This window comes from Ipomoea nil, unplaced genomic scaffold (genome assembly GCF_001879475.1).
Source record: "Ipomoea nil cultivar Tokyo-kokei standard unplaced genomic scaffold, Asagao_1.1 scaffold3030, whole genome shotgun sequence".
Classification (NCBI taxonomy): domain Eukaryota; kingdom Viridiplantae; phylum Streptophyta; class Magnoliopsida; order Solanales; family Convolvulaceae; genus Ipomoea; species Ipomoea nil.
The window spans coordinates 3,480,535-3,497,991 of NW_017619458.1; the positions used below are offsets into that span (position 1 = coordinate 3,480,535).

The window sequence follows — 17,457 nt, forward strand, 5'->3', positions numbered from 1 at the left end:
AACAACAACAACAACAACAACAACAACAACAACAATAATAATAATAATAATAATAATAATAATAATAGTAAAAATTACTCTTTTTTTTAAGTTTCGAACTAATAATGACATTTTTAATTTCGTTAATAGTTGATAAAGGCATGTTAACACTAGTACAAAAGAGAACATAGAATACTTACTTTAATTTTTGCTATTGTTTTTAAAAGAAGGGTAGGGGATTGTTACCAAAAAAAAAAAAAATACGGTGGTAAAATTGTAAATATTTGAACAAGAATCCGCTGAGGACAAAGGTGAAGGTTTGACTGTTAGGGGTCGTTCACCTGAAACAGAGAGTAGTAGTAAAAAAGCTAGATCCAAGTGCAGATGACGTAAGTCTAACAAATCCTGTAAGTACTACAAGAAGCATGGTCACGATGTGACTGAATGCTTCAAACTGAAGAATAAGGAAGAGAGAAAAAAGAAGTCAGTTGAAGCTAGTGTTGTTCAAAGCGAGTCAGATGGTGATGTTTTGTTATCTGTTAGCTCCGGTGACAAATGGAGCGAAACTAAGTGGATTCTGGACTCTGGTTGTACATTTCACATGTGTCCTCACAAAGACTAGTTCATCTATATCGAACCGGTTAGTGATGGAGTTGTTTTGATCGGTAATGATACCCAATGCAAGGTTAGTGGAAATGGAAGTGTGCAAATTAAAACTCATGATAACGTTTTCATGACTCTTACCAATGTTCAGTACTTTCCTGATTTGAACGAAACCTGATATCCTTGGGCACCATCTCTGGGGTGCAAGTACATAGCTGAAGGTGGAGTTCTTTAGGTCATAAAAGGTTCTCTTGTTTTCATGAAAGCTTCTCGTTCTAGAAGCTTGTACGTGTTGCATGGCAGTACAGTGACAGGGTCAGTAGCAGTATCCTCATCGATGTCTGATGTTGATCTCACCCAACTATGACATATGCGTCTAGGGCATATGAGTGAGAAAGACATGCATATCATGAGCAAGAAAGGCCTCCTGGGTGATTCAGGTACGGGTAAATTACAGCTTTGTGAGCATTGTGTTTTTGGAAAACAAAAGAGGGTTAGTTTCTCTACTGCTACACACCGTACCAAAGATGTTTTGGAATATATACATTTTGATTTATGGGGACTGACTAAAGTCCAATCTATGGGAGGTTGTAGATATTTTATGTCTATTATTGATGACTTTTCTCGTAAAGTCTGGGTCTATTTCTTGAAACACAAAAATCAAGCATTTTCTATTTTCAAAAAGTGGAAAATACTTGTTGAGACTCAGACAGGGAAAAAGGCCAAGAAGCTTAGGACAAACAATGGCTTGGAGTTCTGTGAGTTAGATTTCAATGAGTTCTGTGCAGCAAATGGAATTGCCAGGCACAAGACCTTGCCTGGTAAACCCAAGCAGAATGGTGTTGCCGAACGTATAAACAGGACTCTGTTGGAGAGAGCTCGTTGTATGATCTCTAATGCTGGGTTATGGAAACGACGTGATTTTTGGGTCGAGGCCGTTTCTACTGCATGCTATTTGGTGAATAGATATCCACATTCCTCCCTTGATTTCAAAATTCCAGAGGAGATTTGGTCAGCTAATCCTATTAACTACTCTATCTTAAGAGTTTTTGGATGTCGTGCATATTCTTATTCCAGTACAGGTAAATAAACCCTAGAGCTGTCAAATGCATTTTCCTTGGTTATGCTTCTGATTCAAAAGGGTATCATCTATGGTCTCCTGATTTTCAGAAAATCATTTTGAGTCGAGATATCACTTTTGATGAAAATGCATACTTTTTCCTGGAAAAGAATGTGTTGTTCAATTAAGGATTAGATTCACGGGGTGTCACATCAGCACTAAGTCTACACAGCTCAAAAAAGGGTACCTCACTGTACCTAAGGTAAACAGATCATGGGAGATGATGTGAAACCCCGTAAATCTAACCCTTAATTAAGATTAATTGAGAAATTAATCCTAATTTTCCTTTGATAATTTCATTCTAAAATCCTGAAATTTAATAGTCGAGGGGCTAGAATTTGACTAGTTTCCTTAGTCAACCATGTGTACCTTTTGCCTTATGCTTTGTACCTCAACCTTTTGTCTTCCTAGCTTTAGTAAGGGTAAAGATTACCTTTCACACATGTTTTGATGCTCAAGTTTTCCCTAGTAAGACACTTCACTCATTTCCCTTACTAGCCAAATCATAAACACTCCACCTTCTCTCTAAAGAAATCTAGGCTTGCTCTTCAAGCTAAAAGAAGAACCATCTATCCTTGCAAAGTTTCATCCAAAGAGTCCACCTTTCTACCTCCCTAGTATAGGAAAGGGTAAGATCTAAAGTTGTTTAGTGTTTTTAGTTAGCTTTAAGGTATCTTTATCTTATTTTGGTGTTTTCTTTGTAGTTTGGTTGTGTAAGAAGTCTTTAGTGAGAAAGAGCTTCAAGGAGAGGCCTAGGAGTGTAAGAAGTAAGAGGTTTTGGTCTTCAAAGGTAACTCATCCTATACAAAACCTATTTTCTATTGCTATGAATGATTATTGACTTCTACTTGATGATTCTTGGTATATTTGTGAGATTGGATGCATGATCTTGTGATAATGCATGTTTAGAGATTGTATTTAGGGTTCTTGAATGCTATTCTTTGAGCTATTCTTGGGTTCAAGTCATATCTTTGTTGTGTGTGAGGTTTTGGGTGTTTTGGACTTGAACTTGACCTTGAAGTTGAATTTCCCCGAAGGGAAAATGTTGTACAGGGATGTACCCCGCGGGCGGAACGGCGGGCAGTGGCCTACCCGCCGCCCCACCCGCGGGGAACGCAGCCTCGTGGGATGGTACCCCACGGGCAAGACCATGGGTGGTGGTCTACCCGTGGCCCCACCCGCGGGGAACGTGTGTGATGATGCTGGGGGTTGTTTCCCCGTGGTTCTTTCTTTTTGGTATTTGATGTTTTGACCTCCCGTTGTTGGATTATTGAGCTTTTGTGAGTCTTCTTGATGTTTCGTATGTCTAGAACGATGTTTTAGGATTCCATGTTAGGATTTGGTGTCTTGAATCGTGCTAATGGTCCAATCTTGTGATTCGTTGGGCTAATATGAGTCTTGAAGGTTCATTGGAACCATTTTGGTTTACCCGTTTGATGTGCATTCTAGTTTTGATGTCGTTATGCTAGTATGTATGGTTTGTTCCTTCTTGTTGAGGATTGGCAACTCGTATTGCCAATCATATTGGTATTGGATTGTAGCTCATTGTTGTTGGGTATTGCTTCATGTCTTTATTGAAATCTCTTGGTTGATTCTTATGTTGTGATCTTGTACAAATCGTTGTACCCTTTGTTGATACTTGATTGGGCTATTGATGAGCCTTAATCTTCTTAATGATGACTATGTGTGAATATGAATGAGATTGGTGGTGTTGTTATTTGAGCTTTGCTCACGAGATCGGTGGTATGTTAATATGAATTTAATGGTATCCCCGTGTACTGAGAGATCGGTGGTATAATGATTGGTGGTGCGATTGGTGGGGGACGACGGTCCCAGGAGGGAGAAGGTTGGACTCGGTGTACAGGGTGGCACTCGGAGGTACAGGTTGGAACTGTGATAAGGTCGAGGGTAGCCATAAGGGAGGTACTAAGGTATAAGGTTGGACTCGAAACGTGAAACTTGAATGTGAACTTGTCATGATATGATTGTTGTATTTCCTGCTTATGAGCATGTCTATGATGAACTCTACCTTGTGAATGATAGGTTGCATCTAGAGTTGTGGTACGTTGTTACTTGTTGATTGTGGTCTCTATTGCTTTGTTGAAGTTTTTGGTCTTGATCTTTATTGAGAGCGTGATATGTCTATTGTTGTCTCATCTCTTGGTTTTCAAATGCTATATACTATACTCCTCAGTTTCAAACGGTTTTGATTATATCTATGTATATATATTGATACTTAACGCGTATTGGTGGGTTACCAGCATTATTCGCTGACCGGGTGTTATGTCTTTACCTGTTTTGATTAGATCGAAGAGCGCGCTAAATGTGGACCGTAGCTAGTGTAGCTCTCGTTTTGCCTTAGTTTGTTGTTGGCCTATGAGCCGTAGAACTTTGACAATGGTTTTAGTTGTAGCCTGTGCACCTATCTTTTGGTATAGGTGTGGCATAACACTACCCGAATTATGTTGCTTCCGCTTTGTTTAATGACTAATGTTAGACTGTTTCCTTTATATTAAGCTTTAAAATGTTGGTAAAATTCGGGGGTGTTACACTTTGTGAAAATATCCGCTAGTTGATCCTTGGTTGAAATAAAGTGCACTTCTAACTCCTTTTTGGCTACTTTATCGCGAACAAAATGATAGTCAATCTCAATGTGTTTCGTGCGGGCATGAAACACTGGATTGGCACATAAATAAGTAGCTCCCAAATTATGACACCATAGTCGAGGAGGAGACGCAGGAGGGATGCCGATTTCGTGTAACAGAGAAACGAGCCATGTAACTTCTATAGATACATCAGCGAGTCCCTTGTATTCTGCTTCAGTCGAAGAATGTGCCACAGTCCATTGCTTCCGACAAACCCAAGATATAAGATTACTGCCCAAGAACACAGCAAAGCCATTAGTATATTTGCGATCATTCGGATCGCCAGCCCAATCTGATTCAGAATGGGAGTGAATATCCATAGATGTAGATCGAGAAATATGCAGGCCAAGATTCAGGGTGCCTCTGACATACCGCAGGACTCTCTTTAGAGAGGCCCAATCTATAGTAGTGGGAGCATGCATATGTTGACACAAGAGATTAACAGCATAAGATAGATCCGGACGAGTTACCGTAAGATACTGGAGAGCACCAGTAAGACTCCTGTATTGTGTTGGATTGGCATAGGGGACGACCACTTCGTCTGTGATTTTCGCAGAAGAGACATGCGTGATTACTGGCTTGCAGTCCACCATGCCAGCACGTTTGAGAATATCCTTCATGTACCGTTGTTGGGATAAAAGCATACCGCCAGATAACGGGACAGTTTTATTCCCAAGAAGAAAGAAGGCACACCCATATCACGAACCTTAAATTCAAGTGCTAATTTATCAATAAGAGCAGTAACACGATCTGAGTCAGAACCCATAATTAAAATGTCATCAACATACACCAAGAGATAAAGACGAATACTGTAGCGAGAATAGATAAAAAGAGACACATCCGTCTTAGAAGGCGAGAAGCCCACAGAGACAAGAAAATCATGTAGCCTTGTGAACCATGAACGTGGAGCCTGTTTGAGACCGTATAGAGATTTTTAAGCAAAGATACATGATTCGGTAACAACTTATCCTCATAACCAGGTGGATGTCGCATGTAAACAGTTTCAGCTAGCTCGCCATTTAAAAAGGCGTTGTGAATATCCAACTGGCGAATAGACCACCCACGAGATACGGCTAAAGATAAGAGAAGACGAACCGTAGTGGGCTTAACCACAGGACTAAAGGTCTCAAAAGAGTCATCTCCAGCAACCTGATTAAAACCCTTGGCTACTAACCTTGCTCTATGACGTTCTATTGAACCATCGACCTTCCGTTTGGTTCTGAAAACCCACTTGCAACCAACAACATTCATACATGGTTGAGATGGAACGAGACGCCATGTATGATTATGGACCAAGGCATTGAACTCCGCGTCCATTGCATCACGCCACTCAGGAAACTTGACCGCCTGAGATTAACAGGTAGGCTCAGGCAATATAGTGGAAATAGTGGTTAAGGCAACATGTTGATGCGGGCCGGAGCTGCGAGTGTTCATGCTATGCGACCGAGCCACCGAGGAGGCGGAGTAGCACGTCGAGGACGTCCGCGCGGCTTGCCGCGCTGCTCAACCTGCTAGTCCGAGACAGTCCGCTCACTCGATGCGGACTGCTCGTGACCGTGACCGGCATCACTGGCAGAAGCAGCCACGGGCTCGTGAATCTGCCGAGCGCCATCAGTAACCGTGGCCGAGACATTACTTCCTTGGCCCGTCACAATTGGTGCAGTTGCCCACGGTTCGGAACGCAGTACAGCAACCTGCGAGGCAATAGGAGAAACAAAGGGAAACACAGTCTCATCGAATCGCACGTGGCGATAGATAAAAGCCTTGTTAGTGTCCAAACAACGATAGCCACGATAAGACGGAGGATAGCCTAGAAAGGCACAGGGAGATGAACGAAACTGGAGTTTATTGCGATTATAAGGACGTAGGACAGGAAAACACAAACAGCCAAACACTCGCGAGTAGGACGGGGGAGATCGATGTAAACGGAAGTGAAGGGACTCATCAGACAGAACACGAGTAGACATTTTATTGATTAGATACACTGCAGTTTCAAAAGCATAGTCCCAAAAACGAGACGGGACAGATGCTTGAGCCATTATAGACAGCTCTGTCTCAACAACATGACAATGTCTGCGTTCCACTCGACCATTTTGCTCGTGAGTATACGCACAGGATTGCCTGTGGCAAATACCCAGCGAAGCAAGAGTGGAACCAAGTTTTTTATAGAGTAAATACCCAAAATGGTCCCTCGACTATAGCTAAATTCACAAATTGGTCCTCAACTTTCAATTTCAACCAATTAAGTCCTTAACTTTGCAATTTTGACACGATTTGGTCCTCCATCTATTTGACCGTTTGTTGACCACGATCTTTGAGGATATATATGTAGTTTCACGTGCAAAGCTCAAGAGAACGCTCTTGGAGGTGACATCGTTGTTTCGGAGGGGGGAAGTGCTTCTCCGCTTTCTGCTTGGGGATCACGAGCCGGTTCAGCTTAGAGAACGCTCTTGGAGATGACATTGCCGTTTCGGAGGCGGGAAGTGCTTCTCCGCTTGCTGCTCGGGGATCCCGAGCCGGTTCAGCTTGCCTACATCGCTTGGAGTCATGGCTTTCTCGAAGAGCCACTCCAGGGACTTCGGCGATCTATTTATCAAAAGGTATAATTTCTCCGGCATGGGGTGCAACGCCGGCAGTGGATTCAAATGTAACATTGCGGTCTAGAAATACAACCGGAACCTTAAAAAACCGACGATGGACCATGAAATTACATATATATCCTAAAAAAGCGCAGTCAACAAACGGTCAAATAGACAAAGGACCAAGTTGTGTTAAAATTGCAAAGTTAAGGACTTAATTGGTTGAAATTAAAAGTCGAGGACCAATTTGTGAATTTAGCTATAGTCGAGGGACCATTTTGAGTATTTACTCTTTTTTATATTCTCCCCCTAAATCAGATTGAAAGGAAATAATCTTGCAAGAAAAAGAACGCTCAACTAGTGACCTAAACTTATCAAATATAGCATACAAATCAGATTTAGCACGCATGGGATAATACCATATATAACGAGTGTAATCATCCACAAACAACACAAAATATTTATAGCCAGACGCAGAAAGTAATGGCGCCGAGCCCCAAATATCTGAACAAATTAATTCCAAAAGATGCATACTAGTAGTTTCGACACGAGTCAAAGGAAAATGAGAGGATTTTCCCAATTGACAAGAGGAACAGACATTGGGAAGATCACTTGAATTAAATGTACCAATAGACGAAGACGCTAAAATTTTACGTAAGACTCGAGAATGAGGATGCCCAACCGCATGTGTCAAACGTAAGAGGATCGCGCAGCAACAAACGCAGCAGGAGCTGAGGAGGACGCAGGCCATGTGTAGAGACCCCCAGACGCATGTCCCTTAAAAAGAACCTTCCTGGTCAAACTGTCCTTCACATAGAAACAAAGGGGGTGAAACTCAAAGAAAACATTATTGTCCTTTGCAAAACGTCGGACAGATAATAGAGAAGAAGAGAGACCAGGGACATGTAAAACATCATGTAACTTAAAAGACCTAGAATCAGTTGCTAACGAAGCGGAAACAACATTTAACAATAACCAAACATGTACCACTGCCGACTCGCAGAGTCTCCGGACCATCATAACTTGTCGCAGAAGTCATCAAAGAAGAATCAGGTGTAGCATGATTTGTAGCACCAGTGTTAGGGAACCACTTATGAGGACCGTTGGAATCACCATTATCACTAGAGATGGCCACATTAGCCTGAAAACCCGGAGCCCCTGAATAACGCCAAAAACAGTTGGCTCCCGTGTGACCAAAACATTTACAAATTTGACAAGAATCATCATAGCGCCAAAAACAATTAGCTCTTGTGTGATCAAAATGTTTATAAATTTGATACGGATCATCATAACGCCAAAAACAATTGTCTCCCATATGACCGAAACTTTTACAAATTTGACATTGAACATTAAAGCCACAACTACCACGTTGCTGACTTCCACGAACCATCTCGTTCGCCACTTGATGATCACGATGCTAACAATTTTGGATCAGGTGGGTGACGCTTGGGATGAAACCAAAATCAAGAAAGATTGAAAAGGGAACTCTATTAGTGAAGCTCCTGCCACGTACACAATTGAGGGAAGAGTTCCAAAATTCCCTACGGCGACAATACAGTTGGAGGAACATTCTCTTCCATTACAAATCAAAATCCGTGGGGAATTATCGCTATGAATACAGCCGATAGAGATACAACATTCATAGCAATAATAATTATCGCGAACCCTGATTAACTGATACCAGATGAGAATATAATTGTGTTGTATTTAATAATAATGTCTGAGAGTACAGGGAGCGAATATATAGAGATGCTAGATAGAATTCTAGTCTAACACGAATAATATAATCCTAGTCTAATATGAATAATATAGTCCTAATACTGTTTACCTCCATAATTGGCAAGCCATCAATGCTGGGATTTTGCAACAAAACGGTAGTCCAGGAAGGGAGGAAATATGGATGAAGCCACCAGATGGTTGGAAAAAGCTCAATGTTGACACAACTCTAGATGTCAACAGCAAAAAGATGGGGTTCGGCTTTGTGTTGCGAAATGATGAAGGCCAATTCCTAGTCGCTAGACAAATTCCTTGGGATGGTGTGCATAAACCAGATGGGGCTGAAGCAACAAGGGTGAGGGAAGCTCTTAAATGGCTCAAGGAGATCAACATGGATTCTGTGCAAATTGAGACAGACTGCAGCAAGATTATCTCATCGATTCATACTCAGAAGCTGCAAACTTCGTTTGATCCTATTTTAAATGATGTTAGAGAATTAACTAAAGCTTTTACCGACTTATGCTTTTTATTTGCTAAACGGTCTGCGAACAAGGTTACCCATCTGTTAGCTCGAAAAGCCTTGTCCAAGTCTGACTGTGTGGACTGTTTTGGAGTCCCGTTTGTTTTTGTTATTCCTGCTTTGGACTTGATGCTAATTAATATATTTCGACGTTTGCTTTCAAAATAATAAATAAATAAATAAATAAATAAATAAAAAATAAAGCTAAGAATAAAATCATTGTCAGCTAATTTAGCCTGCTTTGGTAAGAACTAATAATCAAATCACCCATTAGAATACCATCAACACAATTTTTACAAGCCTAAAACTTCAAGGGATTCTTCATACAAAGCTGTAAGGTTACAATATGAAGGTAATATCCCAAGGAAAGAACAGACAGGTACAGAACTGCAAACCAAACAGGGGATAATTACATGACACACGATTAACTGTGTTCTTTGTCAACTCGAAGGTCATCCTGTTCACACAGCTAACCTTGGATCAACTGCTCCACTGGCATTCCCTTCACCAGTCAGAATATGATCCGGATCCTGGAGAAATGTACTAAGGTCATTTCTAGCATCGAATTATAAGTTGCGGAAAAACATGAGACATGCTGTGTGCATACCTCGATTCCCCATTTGATGTAATCAGGGGATTCACAAGCCTTGTACTCGTCAACAAGACTCTCAATCACATCTCTAGATTCATCAAATTCTGACAGATCATTGTCCTGCAAAGCTTGCCTCATCAATCTAAGTTGTGTGATGTGCATTGAAATTCCAATCAAGCATTATAGACACTTTGTAGACAACAGAGCAATGATTTTAGTAGGTATGGAACCATTTAGCATAGTCATCCAAGGACACTGAATGCATGTCCATGAAGCAATCACATACAGAAAAAAAAGATAAAAATTCTAGGGAAAAAACTTATTGGGTTGGGGGGAAGGCATGGTTTGTGGGCTTAGATGAAAATTTGAGCTGTAGAGAGACAAACCATGTCTGAATAGTCATCATAAGTGATAAAAGGACATCATAATCCATGATATTATATTTATATAAGCAGATAAATTTACAACTTTGAGGTATTTACCTTCTATGTGGGCCTTGTACTTTTTTCTTGATCACTAGTAGAAGATGATACTTGTGCATCTTTTTTTGCACTCAATAATCAACTAAGCATACAGAAGACTAGTGCAAATAAAGGCACATAAATTTTATATCAAGGAAAAAAAGTTGGCAAGCAACTTACAGCAAACATGGGATGATTTCTGTAGTTGTCAAGAAATGCCTGTCTCTTTCTCAATTTCTCATATTGGCTCAAGCACTTGGTAAATAAGTGGCGGATGCCTGTATGGCTTGCAAGCATAAGACCGCTAACCTAACATAATTAAGAAGAATATACAATTATCAAACTTCAGCTTAAGATGAACGCTCTTACCAATCTTTGTGCTTGCAAATAAATATACCACTAAGGGTCAGAGAAGCAAACATGGAAGACATAAAAATATGGCAAATCTGTGCTCTGATAGTTAATGGGCAAGCTCAGCTTATTGTTTTTTTTTTTTTTTTTTCAATAATATGAACCATAATAATTCTGATAAACAATGCAATCAATCCCTAACTAAGTAAGGATTGAACATTTGAACAAGGAAATCTTACCCTGTGAGCAGTTTGGACATAGGGTGACTTTCTAGATAAAGCAACCTACCAAGAAAGATAAGTTTTTGTTAAGTTGCAGTTTAATGTGAATAAAACAAACAATTGAATCTTAAATATCAATATATAGCCAAAAGGCTTTACCTGGATGCTAGCAGGGCCCCACTCAATAAAGTTGACAAGCTTCCTTTCACGAATTCTCTGCAGGCTTTCATGGACCTGATTTTGGACAGTGAAAATATGTTTCAATGCATCTCAATTGAATCTTTGATGAAATTTTGTATGCTGCCCAGAACCACAACCTCAATAAATATCTTGTGCCATAATATGCACAAGAGATGCTCAAAGTGGTACTAACAATTAAGATAAGAAAAGATGCTGCCAGTGCTATAGAATTCATTTCTTAAAAGGCCATAGCCACCATGAGATGTGTCTACACCATACAAGGTTTGGAAAGGGAGATGTGCCTAAATTTGTTCTAAATGAGGTTGTTTCCAGGGCCCAAACCTATAAGGCTATAATCTAATGGTCTATGGGCAAACATTTGGTTCTAACCAAATCTAACGTTCTACAGATTAATTTCTTAACCAATAAAATTCCAAAAAGCCTTTAATAAGTACAGTTTACCACTATAGATAAGATGATCTATAATTCAAAGAACCTAAAGTAAGAACATTACTGAAGTACACTTGAACTGTAGCACAAAAGTCAATTTCTTCAGAAGCATAGCATAAAAAATACCTGTGTTGGATCTACTTCACCTTGAATAATGTTTAATATTGATATATACTTTGCCTGACTAGCTTCCTTTGTTCGAGCATGAGAGGAAACCATGATATTCTTAGTCTGCAAAGCAAAAAGCTTTAAGTATATTTGCAGTTTGTTATCTGCAAAACAATAGATGAAGATTCCGTCTCACCTGAAGAAGTCTTCTCATCACATCAAGAACAGTTGTCTTGCGTATTACATTAGCCTGTAAAAAGATTATCTGCATTAGAATACAGGGTTTTCTTTTGACTTTCTTCTTGAACAAAATGCATCACTGATATTAGTTCTTTTCATTACATTTTATTTACTTTCTGTCCAGTTGTTGTCTAAAGTTTAAATATTCAGACATAGATACAGATATGTGCATTTCATATTTAGAAGATACTAGGACGGAAATATTCATAAATTGATAAATGTGAATTAGAATCCATAAAGTAAAAGTGCATGCAGTCAATTGGCTGCTCAAACATGGAGTTAACAATTATTTTAGCACTTGGCTTTGAAGAAACAGATTTATTGGACAACCATACACTAGAATAACATCAGAACCTTTAGTGGCAAAATGGGGAAAAAAAAGTGCATTCATAGATTTAGTCAACAGTTGCTTTCCCAAAAAATCAGCTAAGCCCAACTCATCATGTGCAATTGAAAATGGAGAAGCAAAAAGTTAATGAATTCCTCTCTCTGTTCATATGAACTTAAAACATTCCTCCCTCAGTTCATACGAACTCATCTAGTAAAAATGTTCCGAACACTTCCCATAAAACTTTGATATCTTGTATCATTTCTAAAGCACCTGAACATGTAGATTTGCTACCAAACACAAATAAAATGAAAATTCAAGGATTTTTCAAACACTTGCACTTTTCATAATAAAGATTAAACTTGTTGAATTTGAAAGATCCAAATGCCTGGCGGGTGGAGAATAACAACCACCCGCTAGTTAGGCGGAAGCAGAGATGAAGAATCAAGGAATGAGAAAATATATATTGTATGAAAGTGAATAGAAGGTTTATAAATCTGTGTTAGAAAGGGGAATACACAGCCCTATAAAATATAAATACATGCTAGAAGATTTCTAATAAGGAAATAAGTTTCCTTATGACTACTTACTCAAAACCCTAAAATTCCAAGTTGTCTAATATATATAGATTCGATATTACTTATATATTCCATAATAAAACTAAATAGCTCAATTATACTTTTTCATACCCTTCCCAGATATATGCACTAAGAATCATGATGGATAGTAGTCTTCTCTTTTTAACTTTTTCACTTTTTTATTAGAAACCTTAACACCCATAACTTATGGCTTTGTGAAGTGAGCATAGTACATGTTTCACATAGAACTCTAAGCTAATTTCACAACATAATAGATGTCTCAATTAAAATTTGATCTACTTAGTAAAATTCCATATCTTTCAATACTATTGACTTGATTAATCTAAAATCAGCCTTTCCCTGTTAGAAATCGATAATTACTTCCTCCAGGTTTCTCAATTAGGGTTAAACATTCAGCTTAAAGACAAGACAATCATCCAGAGATGCTTAAGAATTTGCTACTATTGCACTCAATTAGTGCCACTAATTTAGATCAGAGATGAAGAATCAGGAGACTACTTAACCCAATTAGTGCCACTAATTTAGATCAGCAAACTTAACTTTGGCATCAATCCTTGGAAGGAAATTGCCATCATTTCATAAATTTAAATGCTTAAGAATTTGCTACTATTGCACTCACTAAAAGTTCAAACAAACTCTATTTAGTCAAAAGAGAAAATTTATCTTTCATTGTTTATATATAGCTATATCTCTCTTAGTGCCAACAACCATTTTTAAAAAGGCAGGTCGGTACATAAATATAAAAGAGTAAAAAAGAACAAAACCAAAACTAACAGAGTCCCATTATGTCAGGCCAAAAACTGCCAGCATATTGCACAACTTTTGAAGGAGATGATGTGTGATAATATAATTAGATTAATTAATCAGCCTTGACTGCATAGCTGTACTGTCTATTGATTCTAACATGCAACAGGAAATAGAAAGACTGGGAATAGAGGTCTTACTTGACGCTCCACTGTGAGTGGTGTATATCCAGCCATCAGAAAGTGGCACCTTGGTGTTGGTATTAGAGAAGCAAGAAGGCCAACCAAATCATTATTCATATATCCTGGATAACGCAGAGTTGTTGTGCTTGCTGACATCACAGTAGAAACTAAAGAATTTGTTTGAGCAAAAGTAGGAGTCGTTATATGAAGGCGCTCCACAGCTATTCTATTGAGTGCAGTATTATCAAGAACAACAACACAATCAGCATTTAGTGTCAGTCTCTTGAGTGTGAGAAGGGAGTTGTATGGCTGAACAACCACATCACTTGTCTCATTTTGGTTTGGGAACACACTGTATGTCTGAACAAGTTTTTTGCTATAGCGATCATTAAGAGTCTCCAACAAATATGAGCCCATACCTACACAAAGCAAGTGATTAATGGACACAAAAATTAAATAAACAAATTCAGACCAAGCCAAAAGCATTTGATTCGACAACCACAAGAAGACAAAATCGGTTTCCAACTAATTCAAAACATGCTTGTTACTTTAAAAATAGAAAGACGAATCACATCCTGGTCCAAGTTGACAAAAGAGAAAAACCTGAGCCTGTTCCACCAGCAATTGAATGACAGAGAACAAAACCCTCAAGACTATCACTTCCATCAGCCTCTCTATCAATCATGTCCATTAAGTCTTCCTCATATTGCTTTCCCTAATCAATCACAGAATTCGGTCAGAGGGATACAAGATGTCATTTTTCTGACAGAAAATAAGATTATATTGAAAGAGGGAGAGAAATTACAATGAAGAGGACAAGAAGTCACAGTAAAATTAATAAAGTAGAAGAAAGTAAAATTAAAACCATAAAGCCCACATCTAAAATGTTTACCATACTTTAAACATCTGTTGACATCAAAAAACATTCAGCTACTCTTACACCTAAGAGAAGCTAGGGGCCTACTTTCAACCATGGTAATCAAGGCGGACTTTCTAGGCGAGATGCCACCGACCGCCTAGTCAACTAGGCGACCACCTAGGCGATGAGTATATATATATATATATATATATATATATATATATACATTGACAATATCTTGTCTTGGGCAGCCTTTTTGCAACCCAATTTACTCTAAGTTGCCTTGAGGAGATGAATAGTTTTTCTTAGAGTAGTGAGAAGTCTAATATGTATATATTGAAAAATATCTTGTCATGGGCAGCCCTATTTACTCTAAGTTGCCTTGAGGAGAGTAATAGTTTTTCTAGAGTAGTGAGAAGTCTAGTATTTATTGTGCATCTTTCCAATGTTCTTTAGGCCTATATATATGGTGTATAATCTGGAGTATTCTAAATAATGAATAAGATAAACCCCTCTTCTCTACACCTTGATAACCATGCTTTCAACCACACTAAATATGTAGATAGGCATTGGTCATTAAATTTCATGCATTTTTTCCTAACCAAAAACACAAGTGTCAAGGTAGAAGATTTCTGCCAACTTTTGCTGTCCATTTACTACCCAACTCCCCATGTAATTTGGATATCCAAATGGATAATTTTGTTGATAAAACAATCTGTATGACAGATTTTGTGTAGCATTCCTTTTTAAAATGATAAAAACTATATATTAACAGATGGTTTTGTCAATTTGATAGCTACAGTTCCAACACATAATCATGTTTTTGGAGAATGACGCAATATGCAATCACTTCACACATACAAGTGATACAACTGGCACTCTTTCCCTTAACACCAGAAAATGATACCTAAAAGAGATAAAGGACAAACCTGATGATATCCACTTGCCCAATTATTGCCAGCACCTCCCCCATGATCAGCAATAAATACATTCTCATGATTGTAAAGGTTCCTGTATTCGCCATTTTGTATACCATTAATCACCCTGGGCTCCAAATCCATCAGCAAAGCCCGTGGAATATAGTGTTGATCATCAGCTTGATAGAAAAATACATCTTTTCTATCACCTCCCTGCAACATGGTGTACTCAGCACTTTAAACATACATTCTTTCATTCTCGCACAAAAATGTTTTTTTTTTTTCTTTTCGGTTAAATTTTTTTTTGTTCATGGTTAAGAAAAAAAAGATATTTCTAATCATCCCTTTGCAAATATTCAACTATGGTGTGCAAACATGAACAGTTTACACTGCACACATAGTTACATACAGAGGCATGTAAATGTCAGCCCCAAATTTTGGATATGTGGTCTAGGTACATAAACACTAGGATCCAGATAACTTTACAAACAAAACTCCCTAATCCAAATAACTTTTAGAAATATCAGGTTAAACTTTCCCATTACTTCTAGTTCAAGGGAGTAATTATGTAAAGTTTCAAGTCTCGTGCTTTTCCTTTACTGATAAACAATCAGCTATGCAGAATATAAATACATCTTTTCTTTTATTCTTGTAGATACTCCAAATATAGGATAAACCAGCAATGAGTAGCAAATTCTACTATCCTAGGAAAATCATTATACTCCATATAACATTGCAGAACAAGTTCATTATGCATTCTGTTATAGAAATTAGCTTTGCACAAGAAACCTACAATACAAATAAGCAGAAAATAAGGTTAAGTACGGCATGCACAAAAATCATCAAGTACATTAAGAATTCCATTTCTTTTTACTACAGAGCATCTGATCTCAATCAAATTACAAGAACAATCCAAGTAAAGTCAGGCCAACAAAGTAACTGGAGAAACATTCGGCATAATCCGAGACCAGCAGCTCAATTCCGTTTCAATTTTGGACCAGACGATGAACCTAACGACTTGTACCACGTGCAGTACTGACTACTGAGTACAATGACCAATACACACATTACACAGATACTGATATGCAGGTAAAGGGAAGTGAGATGGTGAACCTGAGTGGCGAAGTCTTCTAGAATGCCATCCTTACTGATGCCGTGCTCTAGGCAGAGCTGCTTCCAGAATTCCATTCCGATCTGATTCCCGCATTGTCCCACTTGCAGAGTGATGATTTCCCTCGGCATTTTCGTCGTCCTCTTCCTTCGTCTTCCCGGACAAAACCTCTACAGGTTTTCTAGGGTTTTTCTTGTGGATCCTCTGTAATCTTTATTGGGACTTGGGAGGGGAAAAAGGATGGAGGGAATTGCGAGTGTTAATTGTTAAACCTTAAACCCATGTCTCTTCAGATTTCAGATTTCAGATTTCAGATTTCAGATTTCAGATTTCAAATAATCAGATAAATATTTTATTACTTTTTTTTTTTTAAACAATTACTCAAACAGTTAAACGTCTACTGTTATGGTAAATAATACTCCGTACTCCGTACTCCGTACTCCGTACTCCGTAATATGGATTTATAGACTATATAAATTATAGTTATTGTTTGGTTGATAATTTTTTAAAATACACATATGAATTTGATTATTCATTCAATTAAAAATTTCATTCTTTAATTAAAAAGGTGTATCATTTTATCTTATATTTGTAATTTGATTTTTAAGTTTGGATTAGTGCTTTTAATTTTTTTTTTTTTTGTTCATATTAGTGTTTTGGATGTCAATATATTAGGATAAATTACCTTGATTTTATGTTTTTGCACTTTTAAAATTTTTATTTTCATTATAAGGTCATACATAACCAAACATCAATATTGACAATCATTCCAATTCCATCGTACTACCAAACATGCAAAATACTTTTATCAAAATTCACTGTCATTACCAAGTATTTGATCCTCATTGTCATTCCAATTCACATGTGCGAACCAAATATACCCTAAATTATCTTCATTTTGTAAGTCTCAAGAAAAATGTTTAATTCAAAAATTTGAATTAGGTAGTAAAAT

General features: G+C 38.1%; 2 protein-coding genes across 2 annotated transcripts; both read right to left on the minus strand.

Annotated features, from left to right (window-relative positions):
- Positions 1-813: 813 nt before the first annotated feature.
- On the minus strand, positions 814-4,967 carry LOC109163554 (uncharacterized mitochondrial protein AtMg00810-like). The gene is made up of 2 exons (XM_019312303.1): positions 4,420-4,967; positions 814-943 (listed from the first exon to the last, which is right to left on the minus strand). Exons 1-2 carry the CDS (start codon positions 4,965-4,967, stop codon positions 814-816), a joined length of 678 nt encoding a protein of 225 aa, XP_019167848.1.
- Positions 4,968-9,402: 4,435 nt separating this feature from the next.
- LOC109163464 (tubulin gamma-1 chain) lies at positions 9,403-16,814 on the minus strand. The gene is made up of 11 exons (XM_019312210.1): positions 16,508-16,814; positions 15,407-15,607; positions 14,222-14,333; positions 13,637-14,037; positions 11,722-11,775; positions 11,544-11,648; positions 10,947-11,021; positions 10,806-10,850; positions 10,396-10,524; positions 9,770-9,874; positions 9,403-9,692 (listed from the first exon to the last, which is right to left on the minus strand). Exons 1-11 carry the CDS (start codon positions 16,634-16,636, stop codon positions 9,624-9,626), a joined length of 1,425 nt encoding a protein of 474 aa, XP_019167755.1. The 5' UTR covers positions 16,637-16,814; the 3' UTR covers positions 9,403-9,623.
- Positions 16,815-17,457: the final 643 nt, after the last annotated feature.